General features: G+C 35.7%; 1 protein-coding gene across 2 annotated transcripts in view; it reads right to left on the bottom strand.

Moving 5' to 3' along the window:
* LOC138708027 (autophagy-related protein 101-like) overlaps nt 1-21,725 on the bottom strand; it is an 83,016-nt gene that overhangs the window by 27,010 nt on the left and 34,281 nt on the right. Inside the window, exons 4-5 of one of the 2 annotated variants that reach the window (XR_011334539.1) lie at nt 18,226-18,392; nt 16,165-16,269 (exon numbers count right to left, since the gene is read on the bottom strand). Coding sequence is in view for 1 of the 2 variants with exons in the window: in XM_069838144.1 (XP_069694245.1) it covers nt 18,226-18,392 (167 nt within the window). In the remaining variant the exon portion in view is untranslated. The remainder of the gene's footprint in view (nt 1-16,164; nt 16,270-18,225; nt 18,393-21,725) is intronic. The other variant, XM_069838144.1, reaches the window with a different exon arrangement.

Below are 21,725 nucleotides of genomic sequence, written 5' to 3' on the forward strand. Positions count from 1 at the left end.
TATTCAAATTATTATTATGGCATACCGGTACATTAAAAAAAAATGTGCAAATTGAAAAGGAAACATGAAAACATCTAAAAACCAAGGACTTTTCCTTTAAATTTGTAGGTATGACTTGGACAATAGCTGTGCCTCTACTGAAACAGAATACATTCATTCATTCATAGTGTTCTGCCCAAGATCAGGTCTTTCACTGTAAACCCAGCTTTCTCCAATCTTTCCTATTTTCTGCCTTCCTCTTAATCTCTGTATATGATCCATATATCTTAAGGTACGGTCACACGTCGCTACTTTTGTAGCGCTGCAGTACAAAAAAATGCGCAACTCTCGTACTGCGAAGTGTGAACAACAGTGCAACCCGAAAAGTAGCGGCTGCCGAACCTGCTGCTCGCTACTTTTTCATGCTGTGCACAGCTTAAAAGTAGCGACATGTGAACAGGGTTCTCAGGGTTGCAGCCGCAGCATTTTTGATATCGGTTTTGTTGAAACTTTTGCTGCAGTTGCGACCAGTGTTGCCACGCAAATGTGCCAATGATACTTTTATTGATTGGATAATATTTTAATGTTAGATGTGATGAAAATAAATTATTTGTAACAGTTACTGAATGCACAACATAGTCAGAATATATTTGCTGACGATATAATTCATTTCTTTAATTTTCCGTAGCGTAGTTTGAAACAAGAGGGTTGCCAACATTGATTACGTGAATATGCTGTTATCATTTAAGTATATAGGCGTTTTTAAGAGCTTTATAGTAAAAATAATGCCAATTTCTGAATACTAGGTAGGACAGAAAAGCAAATAATAGATAAGTAAGCTATCACAAGAATTTCATAACAATGCGAACATAACCACAAAATGTATATTGAGAAGTCAACATGGAGCTGGAAACCTGCAGCTAGACTGTAGCAGCAAAAGTAGCGCCTTGTGTGTGAACAGACTCGCAACCTTCAATTGCAACTTTTGCAGCACTCGGGTTGCGCAGCACAAAAAGTAGTGTGCAGCACGCTACTTTTGGCTTACGTGTGAACATGACACGCAACTTTTGCAGCTGCAGTACAAAAGTTGTGCAGCAAAAGTAGCGACGTGTGACCGTACCTTTAAGGTCGTCTAAACAGAATACAAGACTATCTTTAAGTTAAGAAGCCTTAAACAACCTTGTGTGTGAGTGAAAGAGTTAGAATGTTCTCTTTTTTTTTTTTTTTTTTTTGAGGAGTTAAAATGCAAAGAGAATAACACGAATTTTATTATTAGCCATTCAACTTCTGATATTACATTGATATTAACAAAATATCAGTAACTCAGAAGGAAAATATGTCCAGAAGAAATAAAAATATTGTCCATGTTTGTCTTGCAGAATGTTCATTTTAAAGAGGTAGTTCAGTATGGAATTCCCTATCCCTTTACCTGAGGACTTTATAAATTTGTTCGTTATAAAAGGAGTCTGCCTTAAAGAGATGCTCATAAAGAGAGATTTCACCTGTAGTGTGTTTCATAAGAACATTTTAACTAATTGTCTAATTATATTACTTTCTCATGAGTATGATGGTTTGCTGCCTTGGGATGGGATAGTAACCAGTGATGTAGCCAGCGGGTGGGCCAGGTGGGCCCAGGCCCACCCAAAAAATTTGCGATTATTTTCGTTTTTTTTAGGAAAAACACTCAACATTAAAAATAAACCATGGATCCAGAGCAATAGTTACAATCGATAGACTTAAGATAAAAAGTAAAAAATGCATTAATTTCTTCAAGAGTCGATTTAAATGTGTTAGGTTAAGCCTAAAAATATTGTCTTGCAACAATAAAAAAGAAGGAAGCTGTGGAGGCTACTGGATTGTTACATCAGCTAGAAAAAATGGATACCTTATATTATTGGTATGTTTAGAAGATTTTCTTACTCTTGCAAATTCATTAGTAAATGTTCGTCCCTCATTAAATCAATGATATAAAACTTTTCAAAAGCTTCGAAATGAAGAAAAATTCGAAGAATTTTATTCCAGTGTTGTCTGTATGGCAGAAGTTTTCGGAATCTCTGCACAAGAAAAAAGATCATCGAACCCTCAATCTCTGGTAACAGACTATTTCGTTACTGATGACGGTGGTGCTATGCTGAAGAGTTCTGATTCCGAGCAACATGACAAGGTTTTGGTGAGAGAAAATTTATATAATATACTTGATAATGTCATATCTGAAATGAAAAGACGGTTTGAAGAAAATTCTGTTTTCTGTGAAGCAGTATCCGATTGTGACCCAAAGTCTCCTGATTTCAGGAACTTCAAGACGCTGCGAGAACTGGCTGACTTATATGGATCTTCAAATTGTGTGTTAAACATAAAACAGGAACTTCCAGAAAAACTGTGTTCCCTAGTGAAATTAATTAATATTCAATCAAAACATGTGTGACTTATATTCTAAACTACAGAATATGAGCATGGGCTTGGCATTCCAGGACATACTGTACTCCAAGTTTTACAAATTATACTCGTCTGTCTCATCACAACTGCAACCGCAAAAAGGTCTTCTTCTGCATTATGACGAATAAAAACTTTCACCAGGACAACCATGTCAAGCATAAGGCTTTGTAATCTAGCAATTTTATCCACTGAGAGGGAGAAAAGTTGGGAGTTGTTGAAGGACCCATCACCAGTGATCGAGAGATTCGTTTCTAGGAAATCTCCACAGCTTCAATTCACCTTATGAAGTGTTTGTACAAGAACGTCTTGCATGATTGTTTATCATAATTGTGCATGTTATTAAATAAGACTTTCGAGAACGAGTTTCAAGAGAGTTGACGGCAGCGGCATTGTCAGGAGATGGGTCAAGTACTTTCTAAACCCCGCATATTTGGTGCACCCAAAATAATTAGTCTGGCTACGCCACTGATAGTAACTGTATTTATTGAAGAACTGTACAGTCACTGTCCCTCATTTATCGCCTCTGCAATTAGTGGAAGCCACTAGACTAACAGCACTCTGCTTCCCCTCTCCAGATTTGAAAATGTCAAAGATTTTATTGCCCAGAAAATATTCCAATGGGCCACAGAACTTCATATTTTCTCTAGAAGGCCTGGAACAGGCATCAAAATAACTATATTCATCAGTAACACTCACTATCTGAGACTGACAATTTGACAGGATCACCATATCACTGCTGTAGTATCACAGAAGAATCTCGGAAAGGAGATGGAGGTTCTGTGTCAGTAAGAGGAAATGACAAGACTCTCTTGCTCATATAACAACATTGGGCAGTTGCTAAACTCGTCAACATTGGTTCACAACACAGGAATGCATGTGAACTGTTGTCTTGGCTAACATGTTGAGAATCAATCTAATATCTACTGATGGAAAAGAATGGATATAAAAGAGGATTGGAGACAGGTAATTCTTTTGTGGGAAGAGAAGAGACTTCCAATGTTGATTATGTCAGCAAGGGATTATCTGGTACAGTAAAATCCCTCGTATCCATCACCCAAATAACCGGCAATACCAAAACAACGGCATTTTTGGCTAGTCCAAAAGAAAAGTCATTCATACAAAAGGGAAGAGTCGGACAAAGATGTGAGTGACTTTCGTAAATCGCACATGCCACATATTGTTTAATCTTTACATTGTTCACACATGAAAATATAGACAGAAAACCCCGTTATGTCCCTGGAATAGATTGGGTAGCATTAGTAAGGTGTCACTTGGGCCTTGAAAACAATGCGCAGAGACGATATCTTTAAATTTACCACTTGAACTCGACCATTTCGAAGGGGTGTTGGACGAGTCTAAATAGGAAAGTGTGAAATTCTCTGTTCCTACAGCGTGTAAAAGTTTCATTTGAGTGATGGATAGTATATATAAACAAGAAGATATTAGAGATATGCTAAAGAGGTTCAAATCACTGAGCGCTACTTCATCTTCATAACTGCAACGGTGGCTACACTGCTCTTCACATCACATGGCCTCTATTTAAAATTGTCATAAGGTTACGAAGATGTTTAGTATTTTTTACGCTATTATGTATTACAATAATATCAACTGATGAATGTACATTACCATATTCAGTACTAAAAATAAACATTGTACGTGTTTAAAAACTTTATTTTTAAATATCTATACGAAAATTACTAAATTTCAACACGGAAAAAAAATGTTTGTGCAGTACAGTATGTCTTTACATAACCTATAAACGTATTTTCCAATTACCCAGCAAAATCAGTTATCCGGCACTGGCTTTGTCTCACGGTTGACAGATACGAGAAATTCTACTGTATTTTAGAAATCACACCTGCCTCCTTCAATCTTCTTCTCACTGTTCCCTCTCTAACATAGACCCTCATCTTTTCCAAAGTGATCTTGTTCTTTTACAGTAGTCATACTGTGGTTACATCAAAATTTCAGTCAAACATATCATCATTCCTGATCAATATTTGTCTCTACCGATGCCTATTTCAGTCATTCTAGACAAAGTGTTAAATTCTCCACATCTTTAGAGTATTATTTGGGCAATAAAAATATAGACACCAGGCGTCAAACCAACATAGCTCATAATGTCCTTGTGACTTTTAGACTTTTTTTTTTATTTTAGTAGGTTATTTTACGACGCTTTATCAACAGCTTTGGTTATTTAGCATCTGAATGAGATGAAGGTGATAATGCCGGTGAAATGAGTCTGGGGTCCAACACCGTAAGTTACCCAGCATTTGCTCGTATTGGGTTGAGGGAAAACCCTGGAAAAAACCTCAACCAGATAACTTATCCCAACTGGGAATCGAACCCGGGCCACCTGGTTTCACGGCTAGATGTGCTAACCGTTACTCCACAGGCGTGGACTCCTTTTAGATATGGGGGCACTATAATAATAGTGAGGAGAAAATTGATATAATAAAAGATAAATATTGTAAACGACTCTTACAACTTCCCAATTTGGCTCCCAGGAGAACAGCAATGTTGGATTGTGGTAGGTGTAGCAGTATGAGAGAAATTATGGTAACAGCAAAATTTTTGTTTAGAATTTAAAAAAATGGAAGAAAACGAGAATGTTAATAGTTGTTACAAATATTTGGTAACAAATGGCAATAAAATAAATTGGTCTAGCACTTTACAAAAATGAACTTGACAAGACTAGACTGGGACAACTATGGAGAGAAAATCATGAAAGTGAAAATGTTTTGAATATTATAAGACAAAGGTGTAACAATATAGAAAACCCACAAATGTTTAGTTCCACGAATGACAAAACTTCACTACAAAATTACAGTTAAGATAAAACTATATGGAGTCAAAAACCATACATAACAATATGTGATAGAAATGTTAGAATTGGTTTTGCATGGATTAGGTTGGGAGTGTGGAAATTGAGAGGTTTTAGGGGTAATATATAAAATGACAGATGTATATCCTGTGGCAAAACAGAAACTATATAGCAACTAAAACTATACCCGGCCCCAGAACAATTTCTCCCTTGAAATTATTCAAATCAACTTTACAGGGAGTTATACCTGAAAGCTTGATTTGCATAATACACATCACTGTTCATTAACAGAAAACCACAATTTAAGTCACACAGAGTAAGTGTGCACTCAATGTTGGTTGCTTGACGGTTGTCTGCACACTTTAAGGTCTGTGGATATAGAAAAAATACGTTATATTATTTCTGTCGACAGGAAAAGTTAAGAGAAAATAGTGATTTCACTCAAGTCCATCAACAAAACATATCAAAATATAATTCATACGCCCATGGCAAACATGGTTCTATCAAATGTTTTACTTCTGTCACATTGAAGCATTCAATGAAATCACATGACATCTATATATATAAAAAGGAAACAACATTAGAATAACAAGGGCAACGAAAATAACGTGTATGGTTAAATTGTTTATACTATTACAAAAACAACACTGATCAACAACAAACTTGCGAGTGGATTGTAAAATGTTTCGTTCATTTCAAGCCCCTGAACACGAAAATTATGTTAAACATTGTCACTTAGTTCTTGTTCCGAGAGTATAGCATGGTTAAACTAGCTCTTTTCAATAGTATTTTGCACAGAGTTGTAAGAGAGGGGTATAAACATGACTAACAGGGTGTCTACAGGTTAATATAATTCTGTTATCTATAATTTCACCGAAATAATTCAAGTACATGTACATAACACTTTTTATTTGACATTCATCATGATATCATAGTTTCTCCACAAGATTTTGTTCACAAACCAAAGAAAAAGCTATGAAGACTGGACTTTGTTTTGTATTAAAAAAAATATATATATAAGAAGGTATGTTTGTATCTGGGCTTGTGTGTGTGTGTGTGTGTGTGTGAGTGTGTGTGTGTGTCAGTAGCGGCCAGTGATCGAAATCCTCGGTGAGGCCAGATGCAACTAGCTGAAGTGCCTCCAATAGGAAATGTTTATTCATGATATTAATTATTATTGTTATTATATTATTAATATCATTATTACTGTATTATTACTATTATTATTATTATTATTATTATTATTATTATTATGGCCTATTGTAATAATAATTTCACTCACCAAATAAGCTGTTATGCGAGTTTCAGTGATTGTTTCAGTGTGATGAAGCAACCCATATTGTGTGTTGAAATTCCCATTTCTTTCTTTTCTTTTTATTTTTTTCCTTTGACAGCAACAAACAAGGCCAACAGAAAAGTTTCTTTTGCACCACATTACCATTTAACCATTTATGTTGCGCATACCAGGATACAATAGAAACTCGCGTTTTAAGATTATCTGACAGAAAAATTGTCAGCGATCTAGTAGGTATCTCGGTAGGCTCTCTCCTTATTTAAAACGTCTTTTCTTTCAATATTATTTCTTCTCCAAAAAGGGCACTCTAACAATGAATTAACTACACCAGCATTATTTCTCGCACTTGTTTCTGTTTATATTTTCCCGAAATACATAACAACATTGGCCCAGATTCACTACTGTACTATGAAGTACAATAGTACAACACCCTCGCTTAAATCATGAACTAAAACATAAGGGGAGAGAATAGTGTGTTTCTCTGCCTGCCAAAGAGCTGGAATTTTTGTTATTTATGGCCTATTTAGGAAGACAAGTCACCACTGCTATTCCCACCCCACTCTATCCTTGAGACCAGTCCATGGATGGAAGGCGTAAAAGCTGAACAGGCCACGAGGCCAGACGAATTGTGCCTCAGCTACAATGTTTCAAGCTCAACCTCAAAGTCCGCGGAAACATATGAAATGCAGAAGCCAGACCCGGCATGAGTGATCCCGGCCTCAGGAACAAATTTTACTGCAAAACAGTTCTATATACATCACAAAGTTTTCAAATGCTTCTACAGGGATATATGCTTCATTCCAATAACTAATACATTATATGAAAATACAAAATTTGATTTCAGTTAAGCCAAGTGACTGAGGCCTTGTCTCACTTGCCTCAGTCAATCAGCTGCCACTGGTGTGTGTATGTAACTTAACATCCTTTTAATGGACCACCTCCAAGAAAAATTTCTGGGTGCGCCAGTGAGTAATTTATTCACTTTTTTATACACTTTCATTTTAAGTTGTGTAAATGTACTGTAGGTGTTCCCCATTGATGATAATCACTACAGAGTACTTAGTGGAAAGCTACTTCTGAGGGGATATATTTTTTTCGTCACTTAAGAATTATGATTTTTTCCTGTTTAATTTTTAATTTTCTATTTTTGGCTTTGTGGAAAATCCGTCATATCTTTTACATGTCAATTCTTTTTCAAGTTTTGTGAAGAAACTCTGATCTTCTGCAAGATGTGAGGAAAGTGTTCCTTTCAGGAAAATTGATTGGACAAAAAATGAAATGCAGTATGGTTAATACCAGTACTTAATGACAAATGCAAAGTGTTTTGCTAACTATGTAACTTTAAGTTTGATGTTAGCAATAATGGTTATGGATCAGTGCAAAAACATGAAAAAGGGAAAAAGCATGAAGAACTTCTAAGAAGTGTTGCATTACATACGAGCAAACTCTCAGTTTGGAAATAATGTTCCAACTGCAACTACAAGTGCAATTATATTATGCAGTACTGATATTGTTTTCACACATCATGGATCTTCAATGTCACCATCAAAATTCTGTTTTCTAGAAGAGACGTGTTTTTCTCTCCAGCATAGTGATGGAAAATTAACAGGCTATCTCGTACCAGATGAAATTACTGGTTGAAATCCTTTAGGCTCTGAACAGAGTAATGACCAATTCTTCCAGCAGAAGTACAGTTATAGCAATACTAGTTAATTGTTTCTGTTAATGTTTCCAGACAGCATTTTAGCCAAAAGTTTAAAACGAATAAAGATAAGTTGGGTTACACAATAACTTTTAGGTTAGGGTCTCACTTTCAAAACAGTCTTGCTTAAGAAATAAGCAAGAGTGAATTTTTTGTATGTCGTTTGAACGAAAGCTTCAACAAAATTGCGCAAAAAGGACAGATGGATAGAGTGGTTTGGTACTGGGACTCATTCTTAAATCAAGTATCAACAAATTACTTGACCTCAATATTTGTATGATATGCTATCACTGTAGATTTACTGAATAAATTTACGTGCTCATTATCTCAACTTGGAGTGTCAGTTGCAAAGATATCCCAGATTCAGTGTGATGGACCAAATGTAAATCTAGAGTTTGGATTTTGAAAGCTGGAGGGTTCTGATTTGGCAATCACCGTTTAATTGATGTTGGCATGTGTTCATTACAAACTGTACATGGTAGCTATGAAGCTGCACACAAAGCTTGTGAATGGAATCCAAATGACTTTTTACATGCTCTTTCCTTCTGCAATGAGCTGACTACATGCATCACACAAAATTTATCGTGTTTCTACTGAAATTTTGCTCTATTATGTGGGTTGAGAACTCTAAAGTACGTAATTGAAAGGGCTCTGACAATGCTGCCAAATTTAAAAACGATATAGCATTGTGGCAAAGTTCATCTCCGACAATTTACTTCATGCAAAGTTTTTATTCTTGGATTCCCCAGCATTTGAGCTGGAAATATTCCTAATCAAATTTTAGTCAAATAACCCATTGCTTCTATTTCTCTATTTGGAATTATATTCAATGATGCGTAGCATTGCATCTTCATTTGTTAAGAAAGAGGTTCTGAAGAATGTGCATAATGTAAGTTTAATGGATGTCCAAAAGAAGGAAAACATTCAGTCTGTCAAGACAGTTGATATCAACTTTAGTGCTGCAAGGTCTTGCAAAGGAATCGAGGAAATAGATGGCCTAGTTTCAGAAAAGACTGCAGAGAGTTTTTGATTACACTCTACACAAATCTGAAATTAAAATCACTCTTGTGTAAGAAGATTGTAAAAGGAAGTCCCCTGAAGTTGCATCGGGCTCTCTATGAGATGGTCATATAACAATTGCACTTGAACTCGTCTTGAGAGAAGGATTGCCACCATTTGAAGCAGACATGGTAAAAAAAACTACCTTAAACTGAAAGAAAACTTAGCTGCCAAAGAGAAGTTAAAAACATATAATATGCGTAAAGAGAAACTTGATACATTTTCGTTGATGGTTTTGACACTGGATGATGAATCTCTGAATTTTTATTTTAGTAGGTTATTTTACGATGCTTTATCAACATCTAAGGTTATTTAGCGTCTGAATGAGGTGAAGGTGATAATGCCGGTGAAATGAGCCCGGGGTCCAACACCGAAAGTTACCCAGCATTTGCTCAAATTAGGTTGAAGGAAAACCCCGGAAAAAACCTCAACCAGGTAACTTGCCCCGACCAAGAATCGAACCCAAGCCATCTGGTTTCGCGGCCAGATGCGCTGTTATTCCACAGGTGTAGACCTGACTATGAATTTATGAAATTTTGTCGTATTATATTGATTTTATTCCACGGCAATGCTGCTGTGGAAATGGGATTCTCTGTAAATAGTGTCTCATTGAGAATCTAAACGAAGAGTCTTTAACCACCATGCAGTTTGTACATGGAGCTGTTTCAACTTCTGGAAACCTAAGAAACGTCTCCATCACAAAATTGGTGATCTCTGACATAAGAAGTCTCTCTTCAAAATGGCAAAATGCTCAAAAAAAGGAAAATGCGGGAAAAGAGCTGCTGAATAATAGCAAATCCTTCATCAAAGACGAGAAAGTTTATGGAACAGAGAAAAGAACTACATTTTATCGATGAAGAAATTTCCAAAGTACAGTAACTTGAAAACTATATATGTGGTGAGGAAACAATCAATGCCATGCTTCTTTTGATAAAATGACATTTCTCGTCATATTTCTACGTACTGTCCAAGAGGGAAGAAAACACTAGGAAGACCTTTAAAAAGATGGCTTGAAACCGTAATGGGCCACTAGGCCCAATACTTGTTAGGATGATGATGATGATGATGATGATGATGATGATGATGATGATGATGAATAATAAGAACTTATGTCCTGAAAATGTAATGAAAAATGGTTTGTTCAAATCCTGACTAAACACTGCGTGTCTTATTTTCATTATCAATCGAATATCAAGGTCTATTTACTTAGTTGTACTTGAAGTGGGTATCAGAAGCAAACGTGATTTTCATAGTACAGTAGTTCAATTTTTGTCAATTTTTCTCCTTGAATTACTAAATATGTTTCCGATATGGTGTAAAGTTCTTAGAACTAACTGTCCAGAATCATCTGTTGCTGTTAATGCCACATAAGTATGTAAACAGTCATAAAATTTTCTGTTATATTTGTGGTCAGATTTGTGGTCCTGAAGTAGAAATATCACCGCTATTTACTACGTATAAGAAGAGCATACAAGCTTCACTTTGATGCAAATTAGGGGAACAAGACAAGACAGACTCTGCACATCTCTGCAAAATTTGCTACACTGGTCTTCTGGATTGGCTGAACCATAGGAGAACATCGAAGCACTTTTGACGATTGTTATTTTTGTATGGTTCACAATCCAATATATGTCGAATAAGAAATACAAGACTGTTGCCTATCCCAATGTATTTAATGCTATTCATCCTCTGGTGACCCATAGTGATGAACTTGCTGCTTCCATATCCCCTGTCATATTACATAAAATCAGAAGAAGAACCTTGAGATCTTGTTGTACAGGAATCCTACAGAACATTTCTGAACCTTCCACGTCTGCAGACACCTGACTTCATACCTAAATCCTCTGAACCAGAAAAGGATACGCACAATGAATTAAATGATCATGTGAGAGATCTGAAGCATCCAAAATCCAAAGGAAAGCTATAAACTATTACCTTCCAGGTTTCAGCAGTGGGAATTATTTTCTGAAAATGTAAAGTTCACTTTTTGTGACTGTCAAAAATTTTTAGAGAAATATTTCTCTATGGAAAATCTTCTTGTATTCTGCAATGATATGCATGATCTAATGGAGGCTCTAAACATTAAGCATACCTCTGAGCAGTGGAAGCTCTTCATAGACGCATCAAAGTTAAGCCTCAAAGTTATGTTACCTCATAAGAAATCAGTTATCAGCAATCCCTGATGGTTATGGAGTGCATATAAAGGAATCATATTATAATAAAAAGAAACATGTCACTAGTTCAAAATAGCAAATCTGAGCACACAGAAAGTAACTGCAATATTAACTGAACTCCAACAAAGGTACTCTAATGGCCGGTTTCACCAAGCTTCTTTAAATCAGCACAAATGGCTTGTCAACAAACGGGTCATTTAATTTTAACGAGATCTTTAAAAGTTGACTGTTTCACCAAGCCTTGTTTCTTCAAAATTTACATGTGTTTACTAACGTGGGGATTTCGTACTTGTATCTTGCATGTTATATTTCTCATACGATCAAGGCTTCGAAATCACGATTTTCATTAGTTACATATGACCATGGCCGACTTTGTTTTGTTTGGCATGAGGAAACAATGATAGGCAAACGGATAAGAGGCAGTAATTTTAAGAACATCTCAAAGTTCTTAGTTCTTGATATTTTTCCTAAATACAGTATGTTGTTATACCGTAATTAAAAACAAAAATACATATGGAATAACGTTAAAGAAAGAAGAGATTTGGGTAAGATATGAAAATGAATTAAACAGTTTTTCAAATGTAAATAGGAGGAATGTTGAGCAGTGAAATGGTAACTTTAAAAAAGAAATCTAAGAAGAATTTTGCAGATGATAAGATGGACAGCTTCAGAACTGATGCCACAATTATATACATTCTTGCATTCTCAGCAGTTGTTCTTAGGCCTAAATTTAGGACGGGAAATTGCCTCTTTCATAAATTGCATACTACTTTTCCACTGTATTTCATGCAGATTTATGTACCCTGTAACAATTTTGCCTTGCTATTGTGGCAGGATCCTGGAGAGGTGTCATTAAATTGGATTTTAAGGAGTACCCATTGTCTCCTAAAATAAACTTATTTGCACCCTTCCCATTTCAAAAGGCATTCTCCTCTTACATCTTTGCAATGTTGTGCTATTGTGTACTGATCCTGGCCAGCTATTTACAATTCCGGTAAAACTAGCGTTGAGGAAGTTCTGGTGATTTTGGAAGTGAGAATCGTTGAGTTTATAAGGGATTTTTTGTGGAAATGTAGTTGATCGTATATACAAAGCATAACAAAAACCTTAACTAACCAAACCCAACCTGTCACAGATTCGTAAGTGCAAGGTGTCTAAGCAGAGTATGGTACAGAGGAAACTACCTCAGTGCATTTTGCCACAATTTCTCTATGCGGAGCTTTGCATAGGAAATTGTTTGAATATTGAATGAAAAATATCTTCTATTATGGAATCTTTCGGCAATACTACTGTCAGAAGATACAATTGGAACATGTACATACACAACCTATCGTGTCAATGACAGGAAATTTAGCTATGGGACTATTATAAAAATAATGAATGTATTGTGGTCGTAATGTTGATAGTACATCTGATACCTTATTCACATATCTAGACAATACACCTTTTGACACCCCGTTCATATCACCAATTACTATTTCAAAACTTCCCGTAAGATAAAATGTTAAAGCGAGAAGAACCTGTTGAAGAGGCGTTAAGTAGATGATTTCTGCCTGTCATATTCTAACCTATATTCATTTTATTCTAAAATCATTCTTACTAATTATTTCCTTTATGTGTAGCTTTTGTGAAATTGTTTATCACTTAAAACTTCAAAATCATTATTGCGAGTGTTATTACAACATATAAGTTCGCTATAATGTTTAAATTCTAAATAAAGAAATTCAGCATGGAATAAATCTGCCATGTTGTTGACTTCTTAACGCATCATTACTGTTTTAACGCAACAAATTAGGTTCTAATAAATTAACGCTGAGTTTAAAGATGCGTTAGCAATAATGATGCTTGGTGAAACACAAACACTGACTAATGTATCATTAAGTTATTTAACGAGATGTTATAATGATAACGAAGATTGATGAAATCAGCCATTAATATTACTCTTTCCTCTGCAAATGGGATTAGAGATAGAAGTTATCACTTCAAGGAAAAGACATTGTCTTTATAACAGTGTATGAAAGGCGGAAAAATAAATATTCAAAGACAGCCTCTAGTAAAATATAAGAAAATTCTTATTTTCTTCATATAAAGCATTGTATTGTTTGAAACTTTGTGAAGACTTTGCAGTGAAATACTGTGAAGGACTTGTAACTGTGTTCGTGTTTGAGTGGTGTGCCACAACCGCAGGGAAGAGAGTAGGTACTAATGGTTCAGAATGGGGGATGGCCTTGGTATGACACTGACAGGCAACTACTAATTCTGAATACATATTGCGAGAGTGCAGTCAACTTGAGTTTATTCTTTATGTTGTTCAATTCAGAGCTTTCTTATGCAGTAATTATATCTGTACAATTCCGTGTAGTGCATATATTTGGTGTGGATTAGAATAGTAAGTATAGTATAGAGTAGTGTAGTGTAGTGATAAAATAGTGTAAGATGTGTGTAGCTATAGTATAGGAGTAAGAGTACGAAGTGATAGAGCAGTGATATTAGCAAGAATGATTGTTTTCAACACTTTCGATTAATATAGCCAATATAAAGGCAAACACAACTATTCATAGTGAGGCAAGAGAAATAATAGCTAACGTCACAGAAAAGTGCAATGAGGAAAGAGTACAAAAACATTTGAGGATTCCCTTAAATAAATCAACTGAAAGAGTAGCCGAATATACTTTTTTTTAGTGAGTTATTTTACGACGCTGTATCAACATGTCAGGTTAGTTAGCATCTGAATGGAATGAAGGTGATAATGCCAGTGAAATGAGTCTGGAGCCCAGCACCGATAATTACCCAAGATTTGCTCATATTGAGTTAAGGGAAAATCCCAGAAAAAACCTCAACCAGGTAACTTGTCCCGACCAGGATTCGAACCTAGTTTTACGGTCAAACGTGCTAACCATTACTCCACATGTGTGGACTCCGAATATACTGGAGTAGAGTATAGTAGGATTAAAAAGATTAGAAAGGAACATAAGATAAGATAAGAAAAAAAACAGTCTGGATAGACTTCTGAAATCATCAGGAGAAAAGAGACAAATAATGTCTAGTAAGATACTGCATGTAGACGACTTCGACAAGTGTGTTATAAGAAATGCAATAAAAGATTTCTATATTCAAGAAAAGAGTGTGTCGACAATACCTAAACTTTTGATGGTAATTAATGAAAAAATAAATTTTTCTTGGGGCAGAAAACCACTGAACAGAGTTGTGAAAAGCATGCGGTTTAGATGGAGGAAATGCCAGTCAAAACAAAAAATCTTAGTACAAAGACCAGATATTATTGATTGGAGGGCAAACTATCTGCGTAAAATGAAAAAGTATTGAGAAGAGGGACATGAAATTGTATACGTAGATGAGACATGGTTCGACAGCAATCTAATTCACCGAAGATTTTGGCGAAGTGATGACATAATGGGAGTTCAGGACAATATGAATTTGGGGAACAGACTGATAATAATTCAGGGAGCAGACTGATAATACTACATGCCGGGGGCGCAAATGGTTTTCTTGCTAGTGCAGAACTAATATACAAAGCCGGCTCCACAACAGGAGACTACAATGGGAAAATGAATAGGGTCAATTTTCAAAAGTGGATAGTTAATCAACTTATGCCAAATTTTCAACCAAATTCTGTTGTCGTTTTAAACAATGAACCATAACATTGTATTCAGGTTGATAGAGTGCCATTACCCTATGACCCCAAAGAGTGGGTGAGAAAGAAGTCGAGTGCAATGAGACAATGCGTAAAAACGACCTCTATAAACTGATTCTTCCACTAAAACCAAAAGAGAAGACTTATAGGACAGATAATTTGTTGTCAGGTAGTGGACATGTTGTGATACGTCTTCCTCCATATACATGTGGCTTAAATACTATCAAACTTGCATAGTCTAAAATCAAGAGAATTGTAAGGGACACGAATTTTACAGTAGATTTGTCTTTAACAAAACTACGTGAAACTATGATGAATGCAATACAAGAGGTAACATGGCAAGATTGGGCAGATTTCTGCCGCCACATCGACACTTTAGAAGCAGAATACTGGAAAAAGGACGGAGTAGTTCCAGATGTAATTGACCAAATATCAATCAACTTGAATAGTGATAGTGACAGTGATGCTGAAGGCAGCAATCGTGAAAATGGCAGTTCATCATCTGAAGATTCTGTGTGAGATGCACCTCCATATGCATCCCACTGTAACACAAACCCTATGCGAAGACAAGGTAAGAGGAAATGTTTCTTGCGTACATAATAGTATGCTGGCCAATTAGCTCAACTCTCCCTTCCTCTTTGTTTCCCTCAGAAAAACTTTTCCTCACCAACAAGACCGTGGACACAGTTACCACTCCTGTACAGTAGACTGGCATTAAAAAGCCCACATACAAATTTCTCTACAATAAGTGACACAAAGATCAAGGAGGGAGTTTCTGTCAGTGCACAGATTCATGAAATATTCCGAAACATTGTCTCTGAACATATTTCATCTGATGTTGAGAAGGTGATATGGAAAACATTCTTAGAAGTTACCTACATTTTCTTAGGAAACAAACAAGAAGAAATCTATATTAGCACCTTGGAGGGATTTGCTATCATCCTCCTACGAAATGGGTCGTAACATGCCTCCTAAATTACAAATCTTGTTTCTTCCCTGAAAATTTAAGTAGTGGCGAGTGATGAACTTGTCAAGCATTCTCACCAAAAAATCTCAACTTTACAAAAACGTCACCAAGAAGGTGGATTGCAAACATGCTTGTGGACTACTGTTGGGTGGTCATGGGTGGTCACCACGGATGCTCCTGAGCTGGAATACAAGAAGGGAGGAAAGATAATACAGATATAGCCAAGATAAGTAACTAGGCCTATATATATGTAACAAAATACACGTAAATATGTACATTTTCGTAAAAAAAAATAACTATTGTAATTATGTGTAAACTAGAGCCAAACTAATATTTTCATTGCCATAGTCGTGTTCAGCAACCTATAATATAATGCATAAATAAAGATGGGGCTCAATAATGTCACAAATAGTTAAAATTGATGACCAGTGTAATTAGTAAAACAATTTTAAATTTAGATGTACATGTGGAATTCCTTGTATCTGTCACCCAAACAACTAGGAATTTCAAAACAACAGCACTTTTGAATAAAAAGAATAAAAATGAAAATACGAGGTAGAGTCTGCAAGTAAGTTACAAAGTTAAGTAGCAACCTATATTTTTTAATGAGATGTCTAAAGCTTATCACCTTTAGATGCCAATATTATCGACGTCCACGCAAACGAAACAAAGAAACAGCAAACTAGGTTGGTTACATTGCAGTAGGAAGTGAAGCAGGAGCCACCATTTTTAAATTGGGCAAGAACCTGTGTTCACTCCACAGGTATTGTTATAGGCTATATATATATATATATATATATATATATATATATATATAGATGTGTAGTACAGTATATAAATACAGAGTGATTCTCTTGTCCAATATCTTTGATACATGTACATTACATCCAGTTGTTCTCTAAATATCTAATCTCCTATTGGTTGTATTTCACTTAAGTCTCTTACAGGTTGACTTCTCATACTGTCTCGTCCTGTCTTGTTAACTATCATTCTCAAAATATTCACTTAACGTTTTAAGTTTTTTCTTCGATTTTACAATATCAGCTCTTGTTTTAATTAATTGAATATGTTAATTGGTCAAATTACAGTTTTATAATATATTCTTACCATGGTTTCTTTCCTTAAGTATTCCCTATTCCATATACAATAGTTTAAAGCACCCTGATATTCTTGTCATCTTAATCGCCAGTTGATTGACCTCTTCTGTCAGAAGTCCACTATTTAAATCATTACACCTAAATACAGAACAAGTCAAACCAAAGTTATCACCATTCTTACTAAGCCATGAGATCACTTTTTGATAGCCAACATTTTGAGTTTTCCCGATTATTTGTGTCCTCCAAGTCTGACAGAAGACAGAAGGTATGAATTTTCCTTATCAACTGTTTGCACTAATCTAGCAAAGCAATTCTGCTGGCATCTTGCATCGCCAATCTCCATTAGTGAGTTGTCTGAACTATCTTGAGAAAGACTTATTTTCAACCACAGTCAAATACATAGTATAACACATTTTCCTCATTGAAATTTGTGTACTGAATAATAAATCATATGAGTTGTGTTTACGTAAGCTTTGGCAGAGTTTTTCAGAGGCTATACTTCCAATGAGATGGTGTTTTAAATTATTAAATAAGTGACCAGAAATAGATTCCATTTTCGATAACAAGAATTGTGTAAACTCAACCCACATGGTCTTCTTCAGTAGATATGTTTCAAGTAGGAAAATTTATTGTTGTACTGTGTATGCAACTATGGTTCAGAGCACTATTTCTCAATGCAGTTCGGACAACTCACAAACGGAGATCGTCAATAAAAAGGTGCCAGCAGAACAGTATCGTCGACTTTGTGCTGACTAACAAGTAAAACTCACGCATTATCTCTCATGCCATGCCAAGCTTAGAGGAAACAAATAACAGGGAAAACCCAACATGCACTCCTAGTCAAAAAGCAACCTCATGGCTCAATAAGAATGCCAATAACTTATGTTTCACTCACTCTGTAGTTGAAGTTCATAACCTTCTCTATAACTTTCTTTTGAACTTTCAGTTTACTCCTCATATATTCCATGGTAATGACGAGATTTTTGGTTTTGACAGTACAAAAACTCATTCCCAATATATTTCAATTTATTATATAGTTACCTTAAATAAATACGGCTGCACATCTGGATATGATGTGTCGAAAATTAGGTCTAACTCCGACTGATTGGGCATTTTTGGGACGTAATCATGCCTGTTCATAACTTCGGCAATGTAAAGGATCTTTTCAGTCAACATATCGCCTACTTTCTCTCTGCACACTTGCCGTTCTAGAAGAAAAGAAAGCATAATTAAAGCTCAAAGTCATCACCAAATCATGACAATCACAATCATGTCATCAGTTATTTTCTTTCTTTCAGTTGTAGTTAGTGGGGATTAAAAAGGGCACGTCAGCTACTCTGGCTATTTGCGCCCCTAATTTCAGTTATATGATCACTGTAGTGGGTTATGAGCAAATAAAGTTTTAGGATGTAAGTTGATGATTACTTTCATAAATATTCGATTAGTTAAGCTTCCAGGCTGACTCTGACATCAGTAAACATTGAAGGTTCAGAGAAATGCTTATTATATATGAGTGTGTTTTCAGAATTTGAAAGTAGAGCAGATACACGTGAAACATCTATCAACGGAACTTTTATAACATCTATTCAGCATAAATGCTTCTCTCCTTTAATTGCAATTTTGAAGTTATTTTACGTATAAAATTTTAAGAAAATTTAGATACTGGTAATGGGAAAAATATGGAACCAGTCAAGGGTGACTAATCATGTGTTTTTATGCAAATCTAGCTTTCAGGTAAAGTTCCCTGTGAAGCAGACTTGAACAATTTCAAGGGAAAAATTGTTCCGGATCTGGGTATCGATCCTGAGACCGTTGGCTGAATGCACCAATGCTCTAACCAACTAAGCTATTCAGGAACTTAACCCGGGTGAAAGGTTCCAGCATCGATACCCGGCCCCGGAACAATTTTTCCCTTGAAATTGTTGATGTGTTTTTAGTTACACCATTTCTATCAGTGCGCTCAAACAATTGCTTATAAGTGAATAATGGGTATTTGAATATATGTTGTGATTTTATAATGAAGTTCAACACTGAATTAAGTAACTACTTTAATAAAGGCAGATGGGTTATTCCACAGTATCTCACGTTACAGACAGACACATTTATGAACTTATTACACTAAAACAAAAAATAAAGAAATTATTTTTGGCTTATTTATTGCATTTAGGAACATGCTTCATGGCAGTAACCAGTAATCGGCAATATAATTAATTATTTGTGATTTATTGATGAAATCGTTGTTGTAACTCACGTTACACAAAAAAGACATTCCTAGCAAAGACAATAATGTTCCTTCAAATCTCTCTGAAAGTAAAAGCCTTAGATATTTCTAGTTTTATCAGCATTACTGTTTAATATATTTAAAACATACAACCATGGATAGTTAAGCTTCCAGGCTCCAGGCAATCCATAACTGCCAACACTTTCTTCAATCATGGATAACAAAAAGAGGAATAAAAGAAAATAATTTTATTAGAAAGTGCTAGTAAATGCATATAGAGTGTTAGTTGGGAGGCCAGAGGGAAAAAGACCTTTGGGGAGACTGAGACGTAGATGAGAGGATAATATTAAAATGGATTTGAGGGAGTGGGATATGATGGTAGAGACTGGATTAATCTTGCTCAGGATAGGGACCGATGGTGGGCTTATGTGAGGGCGGCAATGAACCTCCGGGGTCTATAAAAGTCATAAGTATCTCGAGCTACATGTTGTCCATAAGTGTAAATTTGTGACCATAATGTTTTGTTACACAGTGGTTCATAAATCTTAGTGGAAAATATAGAAAAATAAACTTTTTCCTAAACTTGTCCTTTATAATATACCATATTTACTCGTGTACTTTGCGCCACCGCATATTTTACGCACTCTAATTTTTAAAGGATTATTTTAAATTTTAATTTTGCTCCGTGTATTTTCCGCACACATTTTATGTACAATTTTTTTTCAGTGTAGTATGAATTTTCCTTCCCTAAATTCCATTGCCAATACTTGCATTCCATGGCATTGTTCATTGACCAGTATCTAACTCAACTACCTGCTTCACAAAGAAACCCTAAATAACGTTACTTCAACACTGATGCTTGTCCCTGTAAATTACCCCTAAGGGCAGTGACTGTGACAAGTTTTACTGTTTAACAGGTATCGTTTGTCACCGCAACATGAAGAATCCATCGATCTGTGTACACCTATAGGGCTATAATCTCGTACAATGTTCTCAATTAAAGACTACCTATTGAGAATGCTACGTCTGCTATGTACTTTGGATTCATACCTAATTTAATTATTATTTATAATTCAAGATTCCCAGCAGTCTTAGGTGACCAAAGTACTGTATTCTTAATTACTCTATACTTGAATAAAACCCAGATCAAGAAGTCTAATTTACAAAATTCTCATTTTTTACACACCCCAATTTTTCAAACAGCCAAAATAAATTACAAAGTGCGCAAATTACGCGAGCAAATACGGTAGTCACCCTTGCTGATTTCCTTACTTCATTACATGGTGCATGATAACCCTATCATTTTAAATTTTCACTGCATATACACAATGACAAATAAACGTCTTATTTCAAAAGAACTTCAAATTCAAAGGTGTTACATATAATATATACCCAGTCACACTTCTTTCATATCAAGTTTCGTATCAATTTTGTAAGACCTTCTGTCCCCTTTCATTTCAACAACTGGTGTAGATAACTTGCATAAAACTTGGTTCAGTTTCACGTAATGATATGTCTTCTTCATTGATTTTAAAAAGCAATCCACAACTGCCAGCACTCTTGAGACACATAAAAAAAAAAAATTAAATCCGTGGCGCTACAGCCCATGAAGGACCAAGACCTACCAGCCGGCTGCTGGCCTCACATCAACATGCCGAAGCAGAGGTGGGCGATCATCCAACTAGACTGGAGATATCTTGTGGTTAGCAAGATGATCCCCCAGCCATTATAGCTGGTTTACGAAACCGGATTTTCACTACCTATCGTAGCTCCTCAAGTGCATCACAATGCTGAGTGTGCACCAGTCCATACCCTGGCCGAAATTTCATGAGAAAATTTCTTCCCCCATGTGGACTCGAACCAGCGCACATTCTGTAAAGCGAGTCCTAGGCAGCATGCCTTAGACCACGACACCACAGCGTGGGACCATGAGAGACATTATTTTAACATTATCTTCATCTACAGAACTTTGCAACATGTTTGGATCTTCGGTTATACTGTAGTATCATCATATTTGACTAATAATATAAAAGTTCCTACTTCAATATCCGTAGACATTCACCCCCTTCATTGAAAGAAACTCTATCTGCTGACTTACCAGTGTCTGTACCATGCACCAAAGAATTCTTAGAAACAGTCGAAGGGCTGATACTTATCTGATAATCATATCTGGCCTCCTTGTTTAAAAAGAAGATAACTTTTCCATCTTATATGGTAGATTTAATCTAGTACACTTGTGTTAGACATATCCCTTTTGTGGTTGTGGTACTTCTCTAAACAATGTACTTAAATTGTGTCTGCAGTGAAGCAATCAAACATA

This window comes from Periplaneta americana, chromosome 10 (assembly GCF_040183065.1).
Source record: "Periplaneta americana isolate PAMFEO1 chromosome 10, P.americana_PAMFEO1_priV1, whole genome shotgun sequence".
In the NCBI taxonomy this organism is placed as follows: Eukaryota; Metazoa; Arthropoda; class Insecta; order Blattodea; family Blattidae; genus Periplaneta; species Periplaneta americana.